Genomic DNA, 22,974 nt, shown 5'->3' on the forward strand with positions numbered 1-22,974 from the left:
GGGCAGAGCTTTAAGGTGCTTGGAAATAGCTATAGAGGGGATGTCAGAGGTAAGCTTTTCACTCAGAGTGGGGTGATATGTGGAATGCACTGTTGGCAATGGGGAGCAGGTGGATACAGTAGGGATTTTTTTAGAGAGTCTTAGATAGGTACACGGAGCTTAGAAAAATAGAGAGGGCTAAGGAGTAGGATAATTCTGGGCAGTTTCCAGAGTAGGTTACATGGCTGACACTACATTGTGGGCCGAAGGGCCTGTAATGTACTGTAGATTTCTATGTCCTATCATTAAGTGTAGTATGCCCAATTCTAATTCGAGTCAACATAATTTCTTCACTACTTGTCTTCCCCTTCTACTATCCTTTGCTGCAACCCTAATCAGTGTAAACCTCCCAGCGCTTCCCCCACTGGCCACGTGATGTCGGGAGCCGGCAGCGGCGGCACGGCGCAGCCGTCGTGGGGAAGCGGTGGATCCCGGCACGATGTGGATGATCGGTGTGGCCGCCGCTCTGCTTGTTTGTAGCGGCGCGCTGCCCGTCCCCGGCACACTGCGGCGACAAAAACGGGTAAGGAATGATTCGGGCACGGCAAAAGTTCACAGCACGGGGCTGTAAGCCCAGCTGTAGCTTCTTCACCAGAGTTAAAGGGGTCTCACTGAACGGCGAACTGGTCCATCGCTCTACAAAGTCTCTGGCTTCTTGTGGTGTTGAGGGTATGTGTGTCTCTGTCCCAACTCTGCCCCGTCCCCGCCCGCCCAGGACACATCGGCCGTTCTTTGGAGACACGAGAGACCTCAGATGCTGCAACTGGGAGCGAGAAATGAGGTGCTGGAGGAACTGGGCGGTGAGGGGGGAGTCCTTTGCGGTAGAGAAACAGTCGATGTTTGGGGTCGGGATAGAGTCGAGATAGACCCTCCACTCTCAAATGCTGCCTGGTCCGCCGAGTTCCTCCGGCAGCTTTCTTCTGCCTTGACCGTTCTTTGTTTCTTTGTTCCACTGTATCCCTCCACTGATGGGAGCGGAGCTCTGTGCAGGAGTTGCGGGAGGGACAAGCGCTGACACGCTCCCAGGTATTCGGCAGAACGCAGAGCAGAGCAGAGAGGGAGAGTGGCGGCAGCACGCCTGACTCTGACCAAGCCGCAGGTTTTCTGCTGACCTCAGGGCCGTGATCCCCAGCAGACTGGAATCGGCACCTCGGAGTGCTCCCTGGGGCTGGTTCAGGGACATGACGGCATGGGAGTGCTGGGGACGGTGTGAGTTACTGGGTCCTCTTAGGAAACAGCAGAGAAGCAAGCCCTTCAGCCCACCGCCGCATACTAACCCTACTTTCCCACCACCTGGTCTACTGCCTTATATCTTGGTGAGTCGTGTCTGTCTGGACAAATCTCTCGTATGAGAGGATCATCCTCCTCCTCCGGCAGTGCCCCGGCAATTCCGATCACCCTCCGGGCACTTGCCAAAGTGAAAAGTTTCCTACTATCTGCCCTCCCTATAGCTTTTTACACCTCTCCAGCTCCTCCGAACTATCAAGTATTGTTTGTCCGATATATCCTTGGACATAAAACTGTGGGAGGGATTAAAGGGGTCCATATATGTATTTGGAGGTAGGGGAGGGCGGGGCTAGAGGGCGTAAGGGAGGGGAGGGCGGAGCTAGAGAGTGAGGGATTCACAGGCAGCAGAGAGGGTGATACAGATGGGAACATTAGAAGGGGAGAGGGGAAGGGAAGAAGGGTGAGGCTGAGAAGACAGATGAGGAAGAAGGGGAGTACAAATTCTGGAGGAATGTGGGTTTGCATAGAGAGAGTAGGATAAATGGGAATAATGGGGATATGGGGTGCAGAGGAACCCTTTCTCCCTGCTGCAAGCTTTACGGGTGTTCACTGCTTTGTCTCTGCTCACTGTGTCTCCTCTGCCTGTCTCTTTTATTAAAATTCTTAACCAGACTCTAGTTAACACCAGCCTCTTGAACATTGCAGGACTGGCTGCAGAAGCTGAACTTTCATTCTCCGGCGCCAAGGGATGAGAGGCATTTGCAGCCTTTGACTAGTGGTCTGTTCCTGTCAAATGTTCCTATGTTCCGGCACCGTGCCGAGGAAGAGTCGGGTCCGGTGAACCCTCTCCGCTGCGGTGTCCCCGACCCACCCCCAGTGAAGTCTGGCCGCAGCTGGCGTGGTGATGCCACACGGAAGCGGCGTTTTGTCATTTCAGGAGGAAGATGGAAGAAAACTGATCTGACCTACAAGTAGGAGATCACTCGCATTCCAGGGGCTTCTGAACTGGTTTTGTATATTACAGTATTTATTCTAAGCATTTCTTGTGGATTTACGAAAACACTAATGGTTGACAGGAATATTCCAGATATTAATCTTTTCAACCTCTCACTTATTAGGACTGAATTCTGCCCATTTTACCAAATTCATCGATATTATCTGCTATTTCAGTCAATCTTCCTCACTATCCACATTATTGTCAATTTTTGTCATCTGCAGACATAGTTATATTTACATATGTAGCCATATTGTTAATGTATATGACAAATGGTGACAATACCTGTGATATATAGCAAATTTCAGTCACAATTCAACCCTCCACCAGCTCACTCTGCCAAGTTAACATTGAATAAATTTGTCAGCTCAGCATAGGTTGTAACCTTTAGGAACTTCTTTCCATGTGGGACTAAGATTTATCATATCTAAATTTGTAAAATATTTTATTGTCACATATTCAGAGGTACAGTGAAAAACTTCATTTTGCCGGGCATTCATCAATATATTGAGATGACATGAGAGAAAAGTATAAGGGAATAAAGTCTTACAGTTTTAGCAAGAAGTGCAGGTGCAAGACCATTTCCATGGTACATTGATACAATTTGTTCAGGATCAAAGGGAATGTGCCAGATTTTTTTTACCCTTCTGAGGAAGTCAATGCATTGGTGAGCTTTCTGGACCTTAAGTCAGTGTGGTATGACCAGGGCAGGCTACTGGTGATGTTCATTCCTAGGAACTTGAAACTCTCAACCCTCTTGATCTCAGAAAACTTGGTGTAAGCAGGAACATGTGCATGACTCCCCTCCCTGAATTCAATGACCGGCTCTTTAATTTTGTTGACCTTAAGGGAAAGATATTGTCATGACACCGTGTCACTCGGCTCTCTGTCTTCTTTCTTTACTCTGACTCTGGTAGTTTCATCTGCACTCCTGGAGCAGAATTTGCCCACACGGTCATGTGTGTTTAGGGACTAAAGTGAGGGCTGAGGACACGGCCTTACCATGTTGAGGATAATTGTAGCAGAGGTGTTGCTACCTATCCTTACTGATTGTGGTCTATTTGTCAGGGAGTCAAGGATCCAGTTATAAAGGGAGCTTTGAGTCCCAGGTCAAGGAGTTTAGTATACATAAAGTTGTTTAAAAAGGCTGCCAGGGATAATCCTGGAAGCTTTTGACCTCAATTAAGTTTCATGTCACTGGAAAAAAATTCTTAGGGATATGATTTAAGAGCATTTGGAAAACTATGGTCTAATTAGGGAGGGTCAGCATGTCATAGTGTGAGGCTCACCCAGAAGATTAAGATCCATGAGATCCATGGTGAATTGGCCATTTGGATTCGGATCTAGTTTGCCATTGGAATCAGGGTAGTGGTCGAAGAACCTTGTTCTAGCTGCAGGTCTGAGATTACTGGTGTTCTGCAGGGATCTGGACTGAGACCTCTACTGTTTGTGATGAATATAAATGACCTGGACGAAAATGTAGGTGGTTGAGTTAGTAAGTTTGTAGATGATATGAAGCTTGGTGGTGTTGTGGATAGTGTAGAAAACTGGAAAAGAATACAATGGAATATAGATTAGTTACAGATGTGGGTGGAGACATGGCAGATGGAGCTTAACCCAGCCAAATGTGATGTGTTGCACCAATGTAAAGAGGCAGGTTTTTTTTTTACACAGAGTTGTGGATGCCTGGAATGTGCTGTCTGGGATGGTGGTAGAGACCTACATTAGGGACTTTTAAGAGACATTTAAAGCACAGGAATGTGAGGGAAGTGGAAGGATATGGACGTTGTGTAGGCAGAAAGGATTAGTTTAATTGGCTATTTGATTACTAATTTAATTGGTTAGACACAGCATTGGGCTGAAGGGCCTGTTCCTGTGCTGTACTGTTCTATGTTCTAAATACTAAATATCCAGACTACATTGACCACAATGCCTCTATCAATACCTCTGGGGAAAATTCCATAATATTGATTAAACAGAAGGATCTCACATTGACTAAATGCTTAATCCGTGCTTCTCCAATTGTGGGTTAATCCTGCCCCTCAGTTGTTTCCATTAACGTCCAGGCTGCTGACACTGCACTTATCAGTCATTACGTACCTGGCTTATTGCTGCTACCCTTTTTGAATAAAGATTTCATACTTGCTATCAGCTAGTCGTTTTCCACCACCTGTTTTTGGTGAAAATTTAACTTCTCTGTTGGGGCTACCTCTATCTCCTCCTTTGCCTCCCCCCAGTAACCAAGGATACATCTCATCAGGTCCTGGAGATTTATCTGCCTTTAAGACCATAAGATATAGGAGCAGAATTAGGTCATTTGGCCAATCAAATCTCCTCTGCCATTTCATCATGGCTGATCCAATTTTCCTTTCTCCCTAATCTCCTGCCTTCTCCACATTTCCCTTCACGCCCGACCAATCAAGAATCTATCAACCTCTGCCTTAAATATGCGTAAAGATTTGGCCTCCAAATAATTCTGCAGATTCACCACTCTCTGGCTAAAGAAATTCCTCCTCCTTTCCTTTCTGAAAGGACACCCTTCTATTCTGAGCTGTGTCCTCTAGTCTTGGACTCTCCCACCATAGGAAACATCCTCTCCACATCCACTCTATCAAGGCCTTTCACCATTTGATAGGTTTCAATGTGGTCACCACTTATCATTCTGCATTCTAGTGTCTGCAGGCCCAGAGCGATCATGTGTCAAGCCATTCAATTTTGGAATCATTTTCGTGAAACTCCTTTGAACTCTGTCCAGTTTCAGCACATCCTTTCTAAGATAAGGGGCCCAAAACAGCTCAGAATAATCCAAGTGAGGCTTCATCAGTTTATAAAGTCTCAACATTACATCCTTGTTTTTATATTATAGTCCTTTGGAAATGAGTGTTAAGTCATTAAGACATCTTTTTAAATCATAAAATGTTTCGGAATTTGACCATTCCCCTCACTGAATCCTCCAAGTAAAGTTCTCTCCTTATTCAATACAGTGAGAGGTATTTATCTAAAACCTCACCGACATCTTCTGGTTCCATGGGTAGGTTGGCATTTTGGTCCCTCATGGCCCCATTCTTTTTCTGGTTGCTTTCTTTCTCTTAGTGTGGTGCAAAATGCTTTAGGATTTTCCTTCATCTTGTCTGCCAGTGATATTTCTCACACCATCCTTCACCTCTTCTTTTTTTAAGTACATCCTCGTATTCTACTTCTATGTTTCCCCCTCACCTGCCATGAGGTTAATTTCTTTTATCCTTTTCCTATCCCGCAATATACCTTGGCAGTCAAGGTTCCCAGGAAGATCTTTTTCACTCTTGTGGGAGCACGTTGTCCCTGAACACACATTATATCAGTGTGGACCCTACTGCAAGTGGTGTACATATATCTACTGATGTCTCTGGGCACATCTTCAGTGATGTTCCTGGAATTATCGGGTGTTTCGGGTCTTTCAACATCATACACCCTCCTGCAGGTGACCCAGCCAGGGCTGATCAAACCCCAGTTTGTGTCCAGATGGCTAGCTACTTATGACTCCATGGCTCCCCTCTTTTGAACCACAGCCATCTTGAGGCCCTCTCTGCCGCATTGGTGGTACTGCGGATGGCTCTCCTCTTCCTCTCTCCCTCAATGCCCAAATTGCTGAAGGTTCTAACTAAGGAACGGGCTGCGAATCCCCTACATCCAACCTCCACTGGGAGACACCTCGCTCTCCATCCAGCCTGCTGAAAGATCATTTTTGGTTGGTTATATTGATATCTGTCTTCAGCTCTTAATTTTTGGACAGCCTTCATCTCTTTCCATAACTCTTCAAATTTACAAAATTAGAGTCACTATTTCCAAAGAGCTCTCCTCTGCCCAATTATTGCTCTTTCTCTCATAAGGGAGTCATGGATGTTACAACATAGATACATTAATGCCTTGCTATACTAATCCCAAATGCCTGCATTAATTCCATATCTCTCTATGTCCAGATCATTCAACTTGTCCAATCACCTCTTAACTCATTGTTACTATCCCTGCCTCCATCACCTCCTTTGGCAGTTCATTCCACATACCAACTACTCTTTCTATGAAAACCTTGCACCTCAGATCCCCTTTAAAAATTTCTCCATCCCACTTTAAACCTGTGCCCTCTGAGAATCACCCTTACTATGGGGAATAGTCATTGGCTACATATCCTATCCATGCCTTTCATAATTTTATAAACCACTATCAGGTTTCTGCTCCAAAGAAAATAATCCAGGTTTGTCCAAACTCTCCTTTTGTGTCTAATTGGCTAGCTTACCCTGGATCATGTGTGATATAACCTTATGGTCTAGCCTTCCAAGAAAGTCCTTGTCAAAAGTCTTTCTAAAGTCCATGTGGACAATGTGGTCTGTAGCCTTGATTCGTTAATCCTTTTGGTTGTCTCTTCAAAAAAAAAAGGATTCAAATTGGAGAGAAATAATTTCCCATACACAAAGCTGTGCTGACTATTTCTAATCAGTCAGTGTCTTTCCAAATACAAATATATTCTGTCTCTTAAAATCAGTTCCTATCACTGATCTACAGTCAGCAGTCTAATTTGTCAGACTATCTGGGCATTGGTTCAAAAAGCTATCCTGGATACCAAGGAAAATTCACACTAAATTGAACTCAATTAATGCAAGAGAAGATGAAATCACTCCATAGTTGTTGCAAAACTTTACTGACATGAGCTCATTTGAAGAGCCTTCAAGGATATCTTTCATTAATGCAGTAATGATTTCTTTAATCAGAATTACCAGTAGTCCCTGCACTCTCCTACTATACATCTCCATTACTCATGAGGGTTTTTCAGTAAAGCTCCAATAATCGGACTCACTGGAGTCTAAAATGGTGTCATTGTCAGATCTTCAAGATAATGGGATATTATTTCCAATAAAACACCAACGAACAAAATTTAACTTTGTTTTTTTATGTGTTACACAGTAGAACAAGAGGACATGAGTTGAGGGCTAAAGGGCAAAAGTTTAGGGGTAACATGAGGGGGAACTTCTTTACTCAGAGTGGTAACTGTGTGGAACGAGCTTCCAGCAGAAGTGGTTGAGGCAGGTTCGATGTTGTCGTTTAAAGTTAAATTGGATAGATATATGGACAAGAAAGGAATGGAGGGTTATGGACCGAGTGCAGGTCGGTGGGACTAGGTGAGAGTAAGAGTTCGGCACGGACTAGAAGGGCCGAGATGGCCTGTTTCTGTGCTGTAATTGTTATATGGTTATCTTTATAACAATATTTACCTGATTCATCATGGAATTTGAAAGAGAATTGGAACCAGTCCCTGGAGATTGGAAATTGGGTGGAGAGGTTCTGGGACTGCTGGAGACAGTGCAGAAAATTTGACCTGGGGCATGAAGAGGGAATGCAGAGCCCCAGGGGGAGTACAGGATCCTGGTCGCAGGGCAAAGTGAGGGAGCATTGGATTTCTGAGCAGTTGGAGAACATTTTTCAAGAGTTTCACTGTAAACCCTGGAATGTTGAGTTGCCAATCTGACAGATTTTTGTCTCCGATGACAATATCTCGTTCCCAGGTGCTGATCAATGCTCTCAATTCACCTGCCTTATTCACAGTCCCCTTGCACTAAAATAGAAGTAGTTATGCCTTCTGCTCCTCCTGTGTTCTCTATCACACCCACATCTGCTCTGTCTGGTGAACTGTCTCAATTCTGCTGTTCTGTCTGACACAGGGTAGCAGAGCAGTGTGCATCTATCTCAGAGGTCCAGGCTTAATTCCATCTTCTAGTGTGTCTGTGGAGGTTACACATTCTCCTTGTGATCCCATTGGGGGCTTTAGTTTCCTCCCACATCCCAAAGGCATGCAGGTTGGTGGGATAATTAACCACTTAACTTACCCCAGGTGGTGAATTACAAAAATGGGAGGGAATGGGCCACATGAAAAGTTAGTTGGGGAATAGAATTGCTATATTAGCTAGAATGAACTTGGTGAGTCAGATTGTCTCTTGTAATGCCATCTCTCCTGTTATGTTTTGTAACTTCAAAATATTAAACTAATTCAAAGGAAATTACAGGAGTCTGGGATTGTAGGTCTAACTTTGTGTTTACTTTAGGTGAGTCATGCATGTATCACATGGTAGCATGATGACGGATGCAATTCACGTATTTATCGTTGTACACCGTAATGAATTTTTAAACAAACAAGAATGCCAAATCAACCAATATACTCTATATACAAGATTATTCAAATATTATTGTACACAACATTCTGCCCTGCTTAGCTATAAATTCCAACTCAACAGAGAATGCATCTCAATACACATTATATAATACAACTACTATATGCAGACATCCACAGCATAGTAAATTTTTTAATTGTCCCATTCAGACCTGAAGATTTAGTCTCTGTGAGAGATTTCTTACTCTTGTGGGATAATGTCTTTCTTGATCAGGAGGATCACTCTGATTAACAGGTGAGACTTGTGGCTGTGAAACAATCTCAGGTTCTGGGGCCTCCTCTGTGGTAGTTTTAGGAGTTGACAGACTGCAGAAAGTGGTTCTAACAGCTTGGATAACTTTCTTCACCTTTCTTTTTCTTCTGGTTTATGCATCTGGATCTTGAGCTGGTGCATTTAGATCACTGGAGTATTCTCTCATTAATCCTTCTATTGCTATCTTTATAATCTGATCTCTCCTGAAAATGGATGGATCTCCAATCAAGTTGTAATTATCTCAACCATATGTCCCCACAATGCTGGTCCTCTTGTTTTTACCACATACAAGCTCAATGTGGTTTGTTGGCTGTTGTATTTCAGTGTCATGAAAGTCGTTCCCACGGAGTTATCTTTTCTCCAGTAAAAGATCTTAGTTGGATATCTGCAGGCTTCAGTTTAATATCCTGGAAGTGCCTCTCAAACTCTTTTTACGGAATGACCTAAACAGCTGAACCAGCGTCCAATTCCATTTTAATTAATTGGCTGTTCACTTATGTTGCAAGCCATTGTCTGTTGTTAGCTTTCACATTGTAAATCCCAAGGCTACACAGTCCTGTGTCACTCTCATCATTATCAGCATGTAGATTCGTGCTCTTTTTTGAAACTGCAAGCTGACTTTTTATCTTTTACTCCTCTGTGTAGTCCATTTATTTTGTTTGCCTGACATGCTCTTTCTGTGTGTCCTACTTTGTTGTATTTTCTGCAAGTTTTGCCTTTAAGTCTGCATTGGTCTGGAGTGTGTAAGCCCCTGCCGCAATGGTAACTCAATTTGTTCGACCAGGCCAGTTTCTGTTTAGACATTGCAATTTTGTTCATGCTCACTTTCATTCCTGACTGCAACTGTCTGCAGTTTCCATTGAAACAGTGGTATCATTAAGCCTACTATTGAACTGACAATGCTCAGACTAATTCTTCAATTCAGGGTGGGTACCCTGAAATGCACTCCACTATTTTTTGTTTCCACTTATGAAACCTAAAGCATTCTGCAATCAACAATGGTTTTGGTTCCAAATGTTCCTGCATTACTTTGACAACAATGCTCATTTCTGCTAGTTTGATTGGAGAAGTCAAACTTTGAAGCAAACAGTATGCCTTTAAACTCAATGCACTTAGCAAAATATTTTGAAGGAAATTAAATAACCAATTTGCTCAGTATATATGAGCCAGTTATCTCTTGTGGAATCAAACAAGCATTTTTTCCAATGTAGCCAACTATTTCTACTCTCCTTTTATGATTATTATCACCCAGACTCACTCTTTAAGAATCAGTAAATTCTTCCGTTTTCCAATTGGAAAAAAAAACTCAACTGTTTCTGCATGTGCATTTTTTACTCACAGTTCCTCGTTGCATTTTTATTTTAGTTCAAATGTCTTGCTGTTCTACAACAGGTCAATAGTCATCTTGTGTTTGTTTTAAAAATACCTTGTCACCAATGTTATGTTTTGTAAATGAAAACATTAAACTAATTCAAAGGAAGTCACTGAGTCTGGGAATGCGGGTCTAACTTCCTGTTTACTTTAAGCGAGACATGCACATATTATATGGTAGTGTTATGATATGTGTAATTCATGTATTTATACAAACAGTAATGAAGTATTTAAATGAACAAGAATGCTTAATCAGCCACTATATATAAGAGATTAGTCAAATATTAAATACACAACACCTCCCCCTCAAATAGAGGTGTAATAAGACCAAAAAAACCGTAAGATATTGGAGCAAAATTAGGCCATTTTGGCCTCTCAAGTCTGCTCCACCATTTCTTCATGGCTAATCCATTTTTCCTCTCAGCCCCAATCTCCTGCCTTCTCCCCATATCCCTGACTAATCAAGAATCTATCAACCTCTGCCTAACACTAACCCTAACCCAATGATTTGACCTCCACAGCCATCCATGGCAACAAATGCCACAGATTCACGACTCTCTGGCTAAAGAAATTCATCCAACCTTCATTCTAAAAGAACGCCCCTCTATTCTCTTGTATATAATGGCTGATATAATCTCTGGTCTCAGACTCACCCACAAAAGGAAACATCCTTCCTCACTCTGGTGAGGCTTTTCAACATTCAACAGGTTTTTGTGAACCTCCTTTGAACCCTCTTCAGTGTCAGTACCTTCTTTCTTAGATACGGTGGCAAAACTGCTCACAGTACTCCGTGAAGCCTCACCGGTGCTTTATAAAGCCTCAACATTATATCCTTGCTTTTATATTCTAGCCGTCTCAAAGTGAATGCTAACTTCGCATTTGCCTTCCTCACTGCCAACTCAACCTGCAAGTTAACCTTCAGGGAATCTTACACAAGGACTCCCAAGTCCCTTTGCACAACAGATTTTGTAGTTTTCTTATACACTTCCCCCAACACTATATTCCATCTGCCCCTTCTTTGCCTATTCTCCTAATCTGTGTAAGTCCTTCTGTAGCCCCTCTATGTCCTCAATCCACCTATCTTCCTATTGCCCGTAAACTTGGCCACAAAAGCATCAATTCCGTCATCCAAGTCATTAACATGTAGTGTAAAAAGAAGCAGCCCAACATAAACCCTTGTGGAGCACCACTGGTCACCAGCAGCCAACCAGAAAAGGCTCCCTTTATTCCCACTCTTTGCACTCTGCCAATCAGCCACTGCTTTATCCATGCTAGACTCTTTCCACAATACCATGGGCTCTTAACTTGTTAAGTAGATACATGCACCTGAGACCATAAGACATAGGAGTAGAATTAGGCCATTCAGCCCATCATGGCTGATCCTGGATCCCACTCAACCCTATACACCTGCCTTCTCACCATATATTTAATACTCTGACTGATCAGGAATCTTTCAGCTTCTGTCTTAAATATGCCCATGGACTTGGCCTCCACAACAGTCTGGCAGAGCATTCCACAGATTCAGTACTCTCTTGCTTTAAAAAAAGTCCTCCTTACCTCTGTTTTAAAGGGTTGCCCCTCAATTTTGAGGCTGTGCCCTCTAGTTCTGGATACCCCCATCATTGGAAACATCCAATCCACGTCCATCTTATCTAGTCCTTTCAACATTCTGTAGGTTTCAATGAGAACCCCCCCCCGCCCCCGCATTCTTCTAAATTCCAGTGAGTACAGGCACAAAGCTGCCAAATGCTCTTCATATGTTAACCCCTTCATTCCTGGAATCGTCATGAACCTCCTCTGGACTCTCCCCAATGACAACACATCCTTTAAGATATGGGGCCCAAAATTGTAGACAATATTCCAAGTGTGGCCTGACTAGTGTCTTTTAAGGGCGTAGCATTAACTTTTTGCTTTTATATCTATTCCTCTTGAAATAAATGCCAACATTGCATTTGCCTTCTTTACCACAGACTCAACCTGTCAATTAACCTTCTGGGAGTCTTGCATGAGGATTCCCAAGTCCCTCTGATGTTTGAACTTTCTCCTCTTTTAGATAATGGTCTGCACTGTTGTTCCCTTTACCAAAAAAATGTTATCATACATTTCCCAACACTATATTTCATCTGCCATTTTTTGCCCATTCTTCCAATTTGTCTAAGTCCTGCTGCAATTGCATTGCTTCCTCAGCATTACCTACCGCTCCACCTAACATTGTAGCATCTGCAAACTTTGTAGCAAAGCCATCAATTTCATGATCCAAATCATTCACAAACAACGTGAAAAGTAGCAGACCTAATACTAATCCCTGAGGAATACCGCTAGTCATTGGCAACCAATCAGAAAAGGCCCCTTTTATTCCCACTCGCTGCCTCCTGGCTGTCAGCCATTTCTCTATCCATGCCAGTATCTTTCCTGTAACGCTATAGGATTTTATCTTATATAACATATAACAATTACAGCACGAAAACAGGCCATCTCCGCCCTTCTAGTCTGTGCCGAACTCTTACTCTCACCTAGTCCCACCGACCTGCACTCAGCCCATAACCCTCCATTCCTTTCCTGTCTATATATCTATCCAATTTAACTTTAAATGACAACATCGAACCTGCCTCAACCACTTCTGCTGGAAGCTCGTTCCACATAGCTACCACTCTCTGAGTAAAGAAGTTCCCCCTCATGTTACCCCTAAACTTTTGCCCTTTAACTCTCTACTCATGTCCTCTTGTTTGAATCTCCCCCATTCTCATTGGAAAAAGCCTATCCACGTCCACTCTATCAACCCCCCTCATAATTTTAAACACCTCTATCAAGTTCCCCCTCAACCTTCTATACTTCAAAGAATAAAGACCTAACTTGTTCAACCTTTCTCTGTAACCTAGGAGATGAAACCCAGGCAACATTTTAGTAAACCTCCTCTGTACTCTCTCAATTTTATTGACATCTTTCCTATAATTCGGTGACCAGAACTGTACACAATACTCCAAATTTGGCCTTGCCAATGCCTTGTACAATTTCAACATTATATCCCAACTCCTATACTCAATGTTCTGATTAATAAAGGCCAGCATACCAAAAGCTTTCTTCACCACCCTATCCACATGAGATTCCACCTTCAGGGAACTATGCACCATTATTCCTAGGTCCCTCTGTTCTACAGCATTCTTCAATGCCTTACCATTTACCATGTATGTTTGATTAGTCCTACCAAAATGTAGCACCTCACATTTATCAGCATTAAACTCCATCTGCCATCTTTCAGCCCACTCTTCTAACTGGCCTAAATCTCTCTGCAAGCTTTGAAACCCTACTTCATTATCCACAACGCCACCTATCTCATACTTACTAGTCCAATTTACCACCCCATCATCCAGATCATTAATATATATGACAAACAACATTGGACCCAGTACAGATCCCTGAGGCACACCGCTACATACCCTCATCCAATCTGACACACAGTTATCCACCACCACTCTCTGGCGTCTCCCATCTAGCCACTGCTGAATCCATTTTACTACTTCGATATTAATGCCTAACGATTGAACCTTCCTAACTAACCTTCCGTGTGGAACCTTGTCATAGACCTTACAGAAGTCCATATAGACAACATCCACCGCTTTACCCTCGTCAACTTTCTGAGTAACCTCATCAAACAATTCAATGAGATTTGTCAAACGTGACCTTCCACACACAAATCCATGTTGACTATTCCTAATCAGACCCTGTCTATCCAGAAAATTATATATACCATCTCTAAGAATACTTTCCATCAATTTACCCACCACTGACATCAAACTCACAGGCCAATAATTGCTAGGTTTACTCTTAGAACCCATTTTAAACAATGGAACCACATGAGCAATACGCCAATCCTCCGGCACCATCCCCGTTTCTAATGATATTTGAAATATTTCTGTCAGAGCCCCTGCTATTTCCACACTACCTTCCCTCAAGGTCCTAGGGAATATCTTGTCCGGACCTGGAGATTTATCCACTTTTATATTCCTTAAAAGCTCCAGTACTTCCTCTTCTTTAATCGTCATACTTTCCATAACTACCCTTCTTGTTTCCTTTACCTTACACAATTCAATATCCTTCTTAGTGAATACCGAAGAAAAGAAATTGTTCAAAATCTCCCCCCATCTCTTTTGGCACCGCACATAGCCGTCCACTCTGATTCTCTAAGGGACCAATTTTACCCCCTCACTTTCCTTTTGCTATTAACATAACTGTAGAAACCCTTTGGATTTATTTTCACCTTACTTGCCAAAGCAGCCTCATATCTTTTAGCTTTTCTAATTTCTTTCTTAAGATTCTTTTTACATTCTTTATATTCCTCGAGCACCTCATTAACTCCAAGCTGCCTATATTTATTGAAGATCTCTCTCTTTTTCCAATATTCCTTGAAAACCATGGCTCTCTCAAACTTTTAACCTTTCCTTTCAACCTAACAGGAACATAAAGATCCTGCACCCTCAAAATTTCACCTTTAAAAGACCTCCATTTCTCTATTACATCCTTCCCATAAAACAAATTGTCCCAATCCACTCCTTCTAAATCCTTTCGCTTCTCCTCAAAGTTAGCCTTTCTCTAATCAAAAATCTCAATCCTAGGTCCAGTCCTATCCTTCTCCATAATTATATTGAAACTAATGGTATTGTGATCACTGGACCTGAAGTGCTCCCCAACACATACCTCCATCACCTGCCCTGTCTCATTCCCTGACAGGAGATCCAACACCCCTTCTCTGGTTGGTACCTCTATGTATTGCTCCAAAAAACTATCTTGCACACATTTGACAAACTCCAAACCATCCAGCCCTTTTACAGAATGGGCTTCCCAATCTGTGTGGAAAATTAAAATCTCCCACAATCACAACCTTGTTCTTACTACAAATATCTGCTATCTCCTTACAAATTTGCTTCTCCAATTCTCGCTCCCCATTAGGTGGTCTATAATACACCCCTACAAGTGTCACAACACCTTTCCTATTCCTCAATTCCACCCAAATAACCTCCCTAGACGAGTCCACTAATCTATCCTGCCAGAGCACTGCTGTTATATTTTCTCTGACAAGCAATGTTACACCTCCATCTCTTGCCCCTCCGATTCTATCACACCTGAAGCAATGAAATCCTGGAATATTTAGTTGCCAATCACACCTCTCCTGCAACCACGTTTCACTAATAGCCACAACATCATATTTCCAGGTATCAATCCATCTTGTTAAGCAGCCTCATGTGTGGCACCTTATCAAATTTCTTCTGGAAATCCAAGTAAATGACATCTGCTGCTTCTCCATTGTCTACCCTGCTTTTTACTTCCTCAAAGAGCTTTAACAGATTTGTCAGGCAAGATTTCTTTTTACAGAAACCATGCTGACTTTGTCTTATTTTATCATTAGTCTCTAAGTACCCCGAAACCTCATCCTTAATCATAGACTCCAACACCTCCCCAACCACTGAGGTTAGGCTAACTGGCCTATAATTTCCTTTTTTTTTGCCTATCTCCCTTCTTAAAGAGTGGAGTGATATTTGCAACCTTCCAGTCCTCTAGGACCATGGCAGAATCAAGTGGTTCTTGAAAGATCATGACCAATGCATCTGTTATCTCTTCAGCAACCTCTCTCAGGGTTCTGGGATGTAGTTCATCTGGTCCAGGAGATTTATCCACCTTAAGACTTTTGAACTTGCCTAGTACTATTTCCTTTGTAATAGCAATGGCACTCGCTCCTGCTCCCTGACACTCATGGTCCTCTGGCACACTGCTAGTGTCTTCCACAGTGAAGACAGATGCAAAGTACCCAATAGGTTAATCTGCCATTTCTTTGTCCCCCATTACTACCTCACCTTCATCATTTTCCAGTGGTCCAGTATCAACTCTCACCTCCTTTTTACTCTTTATATCACTGAAAAATCTTTTGGTATCCTGCTTTAAATTGGCTAGTTTGCCCTCCTATTTCATCTTTTCCCTTCTTATAGCTTTTTATTTGCCTTTTGTTGGATTTTAAGAGGTTCCCAATCATCCAACTTCCCACTCAATTTTACTATCTTATATGCCCTTTCCTTGTCAAAGGCCTTTGGATAATCCAGATAGACAACATCCGCTGATTCTCCTTTGTCTATCCTGCCTGTTATTTCCTCAAAGAATTCCAATAGGTTTGTCAGGCACAATTTTCAGTGAGGAAACCACGTTGACTGCAGCCTATTTTATCATGTGCCTCCAAGTACCCTGAAACCATATCCTTAACAAGCAACTCCAATGTTTTCCCAACCACTGAGGTCAAATGAACTGTCCTATACTTTCTTCTGCCATTCTCCCTTCTTGAAGAGTGGAGTGACATTTGCAATTTTCCATTCCTCTGAGACCATGTCACAATCAACTGATTGTTGAAAGATCATTACAAATGCCTCCACAATCTCTTCAACCAGTTCTTCAGTACCCTGGTCCAGGTGACTTAGCTACCTTCAGACCTTTCAGTTTCCCAAGAACCTTCTCCTTAGTGATGGCAACTTCACACATTTCTTCCTACTGACACTCTCAAACTTCCGGTATACTGCTAATGTGTTCCACAGTGAAGTTTGATGCAATATATTTATTCAGTTGTTGGCGTGTGGCCAAGTGGTTGAGGCATCTGTCTAGTGATTTGAAGGTTGCTAGTTCGAACCTCAGCTGAGGAAGCGTGTGTGTCCTTGAGCAAGGCACTTAATCACACATTGCTCTGTGACGACACTGGTGCCAAGCTGTATGGGTCCTAATGCCCTTCCCTTGGACAACATCGGTGGCGTGGAGAGGGGTGACTTGCAGCATGGGCAACTGCTGGTCTTCCATACAACCTTGCCCAGGCCTGCGCCCTGGAAACCTTCCAAGGCGCAAATCCATGGTCTCATGAGACTAACGGATGCCTATTATATTATTTATTCAGTTCATCTGCCATTTCCTTGTCCCCGCATCACTACCTCTCCAGTATCATTTTCCAGTGGTCCGATATCCACTCTCACCTCTCTTTTATACTTTATAAGTTAGCCAATGTTACAGTGGTCATGGGGACTTCAATATGCAGGCGGACTGAGAAAGTCAGATTGGCATTGGATCCCAAAATAAGAGATTTGTAGAATACTGACATACTGGCACTTTAGAGAAGCTTATAGTCAAGCCCACTAGAGAAAAGGCAATTCTGGATTTGGTGTTGTACAGTGGATGAGAGACCTTAAGATAAAGGAACCCTTGGGAGGTAGTGACCATAATAATAGAATTTACTCTACAGTTTGACTGAGAGAAGATCAAGTTAGATGTATCAGTATTACAGTGGAGTAAAGGTGATTACAAAAGGCATTAGGGAGGAGCTGGCCAAAGTTGATTGGAAGGGGACACAACAGGACTGATTAGAGTAGTAATGGCTGGAGTTCCTGGCAGTAATTTGGAAGATACAGGGTAAGTTCATTCTGATGGCCCAATCAGCGGTAGCAGCAGGCCACAGCAACGAGATTTCTTGCCAGTCGGCAATGTTTGTTTAAAGGTATAGAAAGGACAAGCGGGGCAGCCATTTTTTGGGAGTAGACCAGTGATGAGAGTAGGAATGTCAGGCTTCGGCTCAAAAGAGGTGATGGCTCTGGGTAAGTTTCTGTTAAGATTCCATTTTTTTTTTCTCTTTTATGTACCTAATGGCTAAGTGTAGTAAATGGCTGTTGAGTGTTCTTCTGGCTGGATGGTGGAGTTCTGGGAGACCGAGCATCTCCCAGGGAACTACATCTGCATGAAGTGCATCTGGCTGTAGCTCCTTGAAGATCATGTTAAGGATCTGGAGCAACAGCTGGGTGACCTTTGGCTTGTACAGCAGAGTGAGAAGATAATCGATCAGAGTTACAGGGAAGTAGTCACTCCGAAGTTGCAGGAGGTGAGTAGCTGGGTGACTGTCAGGAGAAATGGAAATGTGAATGGGTAGTTAGTGCAGAGAACCCCCGTGGCCATTCCCCTCAAAAATAAGTATACCATTTTGAATACTGTTGTGGGGGATGACCTCCCAGGGAAATGCCATGGAGACCAGGTTACTGGCACTGAGCATGGGTCCGTGGTACAGAAGGGGAGGATGGAGAAGAGGGGAGAGGTAGTGATAGGGGACTCGGTGCTCAGGGGAACAGACAGGAAATTCTGTGGATGTGAACGGGACACCTGAATGATATGTTGCCTCCCAGGTACCAGGGTCAGGAACGTCTCATACGTCCACAACATTTTAGAGAGGGTGGGAGAGCAGCCAGATGCCTTGGTACATATTGGTACCACTGACATAGGAAGGAAAAGCAAAGAGGTCCTGAAGAGAGAATTTGGGTTGAAAGCTGAGAATCATGACCTCCTGGGTAGTAATTTCTGGATTGCCCCCTGTGCCACGTGCTAGTCAGGGGAAAAAAAAAAGGATGATTTGGCAAATTAATGTGTTGCTGTGAAGCTGATGCAGGGGGCAGTGCTTCAGGTTCTAGGATCATTGGGCTCTCTTCTTGGGAAAGTATGACTTGTTCAAAAGTGACAGTTTGCACCTGAATCTGAGAGGAACCAATATTCTCGCGGGCAGATTTCTTAGAGCTGTCGGGTAGGGGTTAAACTAATATGGCAGGGGGTTGGGAACTGGAGTGAAGGGACTTGGGACAGGACAGATGATTAAAAAGCAAAGATAGCGTTAGGAGGGAAAAGATGAAATATGAAAACAAGTTAGCAAACAATATCAAAGTGGGTAGTAAAAGCTTTTCAACTTTGTAAAAAAATAAAAGAGAGTTGAGAATGGATATGGGAAATAAGAAATAATAATGGGGATCAAGGAGATGGCACATCAACTAAATGAATATTTTGCATCTGTGGAAGACACTAGCTGTGTGCCAGATGTGAAGGGTGTGAGGAAAGAGAAGTGAGTGCAGTCACTATTACAAAGGAGAAAGTGCTCAAAAAACTGAAAGTCACCTGGACCAGATGAACTGCACCGTAGGGTTCTGAAAGGGGTAGCGGTAGAGATTGTGGAGGCAATAGTAATGGTCTTTCAAAAATCATTGGACTCTGGCATGCTCCCAGAGGAACATTGCAAATATCACTCCGCTCTTCAAGAAAGGGGGAAGGCAGCAGAAAGGAAAGGTTAGAGCACTGGTTGATTGGTAGGAGGCAGCGAGTGGAAATAAAAGGATCCTTTTCTCGTTTGCTGCCAGTGACTAGTGGTGTTCTGTAGGGATTGGTGTTGGGACCACTTCTTTTTATGCTGTAAAATAAATAGGCATCCGTTAGCCTCGTGAGACCATGGATTTGCGCCATGGAAGGTTTCCAGGGGGCAGGCCTGGGCAAGGTTGTATGGCAGACTGACAGTTGTCCATGCTGCAAGTCTCCCCTCTCCACGGCACTGATGTTGTCCAAGGGAAGGGCATTAGGACCCATACAGCTTGGCACCAGTGTCATCGCAGAGCAATGTGTGGTTAAGTGCCTTGCTCAAGGACGCAATACGCTTCCTCAGCCAAGGCTCAAACTAGCGACCTTCAGATCACTAGACGAATGCCTTAACCACTTGGCCACACACCAACACTTTATGCTGTATACCAATGATTTAGATAATGGAATAGTTGGCTTTGTTGCCAGGTTTGCAGATGATACAAAGATTGGTGGAGGATCAGGTAGTGCTGAGGAAACAGGTAGACTGAAGAATGAAAACACAAGGAGTTCTGCAGATGCTGGAAATTCAAGCAACACACATCAAAGTTGCTGGTGAACGCAGCAGGCCAGGCAGCATCTCTAGGAAGAGGTGCAGTCGACGCTTCAGGCCGAGACCCTTCGTCAGGACTAACTGAAGGAAGAGCTAGTAAGAGATTTGAGAGGGAGAGGGGAAGATCCAAAATGATAGGAGAAGACAGGAGGGGGAGGGATGGAGCCAAGAGCTGGACAGTTGATTGGCAAAAGGGATATGAGAGGATCATAGGACAGGAGGCCCAGGGAGAAGGAAAAGGGGGAGGAGGGAAAGACCCAGAGGATGGGCAACGGGTATAGTCAGAGGGACAGAGGGAGAAAAAGGAGAGAGAGAGAGAAAGAATGTGTGTATATAAATAAATAATAGATGGGGTACGAGGGGGAGGTGGAGCATTAGCAGAAGTTGGAGAAGTCAATGTTCATGCCATCAGGTTGGAGGCTACCCAGACGGAATATAAGGTGTTGTTCCTCCAACCTGAGTGTGGCTTCAGCTTTACACCACCCCACCAGCCTCCAGGTCCAACATATTATTCTCCGTAACTTCCGCCACCTCCAACGGGATCCCACCACTAAGCACATCTTTCCCTCCCCCCCCACCCCGCTTTCCGCAGGGATCGCTCCCTACGCGACTCCCTTGTCCATTCGTCCCCCCCATCCCTCCCCACTGATCTCCCTACCAGCACTTATCCGTGTAAGCGGAACAAGTGCTACACATGCCCTTACACTTCCTCCCTTACCACCATTCAGGTTCCCAGACAGTCCTTCCAGGTGAGGCGACACTTCACCTGTGAGTCGGCTGGGGTGATATACTGCGTCCGGTGCTCCCGATGCGGCCTTCTATACATAGGCGAGACCCGACGCAGACTGGGAGATCGTTTTGCTGAACACCTACGCTCTGTCCGCTAGAGAAAGCAGGATCTTCCAGTGGCCACACATTTTGACTCCATGTCCCATTCCCATTCTGATATGTCTATCCACGGCCTCCTCTACTGTCAAGATGAAGATGTGCAGACTCCTTACAGATAACATCAGAGTTAAACTTGGACCTCCAATACCATGAGCAATGATAGTGTTGCACTAACTGCTCCGCTGCTGTGATACCACAGGTTTTTTTCAGATTATCAAGGGCAAAAGAGGGACGAGTGAACATTGAACCACTGGAAAAGGTCCGGTGCTGGAGGGATATTAATGGGGGACATGAAATGGCAAATGCACTGAATGGGTATTTTGCAAAGGTCTTCACTGTTGAAGACACCAGCAACATGCCTGAAATTCAAGACAGTCAGAGCACGAGTGAGTGTAGTGGCCATTAATAAGGAGAAGGTGCTGGGAAGCAGAAAGGTCTGAAGGTTGATAAGTCACCACACCTGCATCGGATGGGCTACACCCCAGGATTCTGATGGAGGTAGCTGAAGAGTTTGTGGTTGCATTATAGTGATCCTTCAAGAATCATTCGAGTCGTGAATGATTTCTGAGGACTGAAAATCACAAATGTCACTCCAGTCTTTACAAAAGGAGGGAGGCAAAAGAAGGAAATTATAGGCGGGTTATCCTGACTTCAGTGTTTGCTATGGTTTTAGAATTCATTATTAAGGGTGAGGTTTTTACTTGGAAGTACATGAGAAAATACGCCTTAAGGGGAGATCTTGCTTGACAAATCTTTGTAAATTTTTGAGGACGTAACAAGTAAGATAGGCAAAGGAAAGTCAGTGGATGTTGTTCAGTTAGATTTTTCAAAAGACTTCTTACGAAGTGCTAAACAAGAGCCCATGTATTACAGGAGAGACACAAGCATGGATTGGCTGAAGGCAGAGGCAAAGAATGGGATAAAGTGAGCCTTTTCTGATTGGCTGACAGCGACAAGTGATATTCTGCAGGGGTCGGTGTTGGGGCCGCTTCTTTTCATTTTATATGTCAATGATGGCATTACGGCCAAGTTTGCAGATGATATAAATATAGGTGGAGGGGCTCATAGTGTTGAGGTAACAGGGAATCTGCAAATAACTTGGATTAGGACAGTGGGTAAAGAAGAGGATGGAAAACAGTGTAGGGTAGCGCGTAGTCATGCATTTTGGTCGAAGAAATAAAGGAATAAACTCTTCTAAATGGGGAGAGAATTTAGACATCAGAGGTACAAGACACTTGGGAGTCCTTGTGCGGGAGTCCTTGTGCAGGATTCCTTATAGGTTAACTTGCTGGTTTAGATGATCGTAAGGAAAACAAATGCAGTGATGGTATTCAATTTGAGAGGACTAGAGTATAAAATCAAGGCTATAACACTGAGACTTTTAAAGATTTGGTCAGATCATATTTGGAGTATTGTGAGCATTTTTAACCCCCTTATCCAAAGAAGGATCTGCAAAGTCCAGAGATAGATTCCAAGAATGACTCTCGGGGGATGAAAAAGATAACATATGAGGAGTGTTTGATAGCTCTGGATCTATACTCGCCGGAGTTTAGAAGAATGAGACGGGAAAGCAGAGTTGCAGGGGGATGAGAAACAGAGCACCAGTACAAGTAGTGGGGCTGTTGTGGAGGAAGTCAGGAATCAAAAGGACAAGAATGGTGGGACTAATGTTCTGAGCTGCATATACTTCAATGCATGGTGTATTGTAGGAAAGACAGATGAACTCGGGGCATGGATCAGCACATGAGATTATGATATTATAGCCATTAGTAAGACCTAGCAGGAGGGGCAGGACTGGTAGCTGAATGTTCTGGGTCTCAATGAAGGGTTTTGGCCCAAAACATTAACTGTACTTTTTTACTCAATGATTAGCAAGACCAAGGAGCTGATTATTGACTTCAGGAGAAGGAAATCAAAGGTTCATGAGCCAGTCCTCATTAGAAGATCAGAGGTAGAAAGGATCTGCAACTCTAAATTCTTCAGTGTTATTATTTCGGAAGGTTCTGAACACTGGTTGAACGCCCAAGTTGGCGTAGTCTTTCATATGGTTATTATTCTATTGTGGATTTATTTAGTATGCCCACAAGAAAATGAAGCTCAGATTTGTATATGGTGATGATATGTCATTTGGTGATAAATTTACTTTGAACTTTGAATTTTGATAAATTCCCAGGACATGACAAGGTGCCCCCTCGGATCCTGTGGGAGGCCTGTGTAGAAATTGCAGTGGCCCTAGCAGAGATATTTAAAGCTTCCTTAGCCAGAGG

General features: G+C 43.5%; 1 protein-coding gene across 2 annotated transcripts in view; it reads left to right on the forward strand.

Annotated features, from left to right (window-relative positions):
- Window positions 1-452: 452 nt before the first annotated feature.
- The window catches only part of mmp11a (matrix metallopeptidase 11a), a 123,180-nt gene continuing 100,658 nt past the window's right edge, over window positions 453-22,974 (forward strand). For both annotated transcript variants that reach the window (XM_063031252.1, XM_063031253.1), the window contains exons 1-2: window positions 453-562; window positions 1,972-2,237. In XM_063031252.1, coding sequence (XP_062887322.1) covers window positions 479-562; window positions 1,972-2,237 — 350 coding nt within the window. In that variant the 5' untranslated portion in view covers window positions 453-478. The remainder of the gene's footprint in view (window positions 563-1,971; window positions 2,238-22,974) is intronic.

This window comes from Mobula hypostoma, chromosome 23 (assembly GCF_963921235.1).
Source record: "Mobula hypostoma chromosome 23, sMobHyp1.1, whole genome shotgun sequence".
In the NCBI taxonomy this organism is placed as follows: domain Eukaryota; kingdom Metazoa; phylum Chordata; class Chondrichthyes; order Myliobatiformes; family Myliobatidae; genus Mobula; species Mobula hypostoma.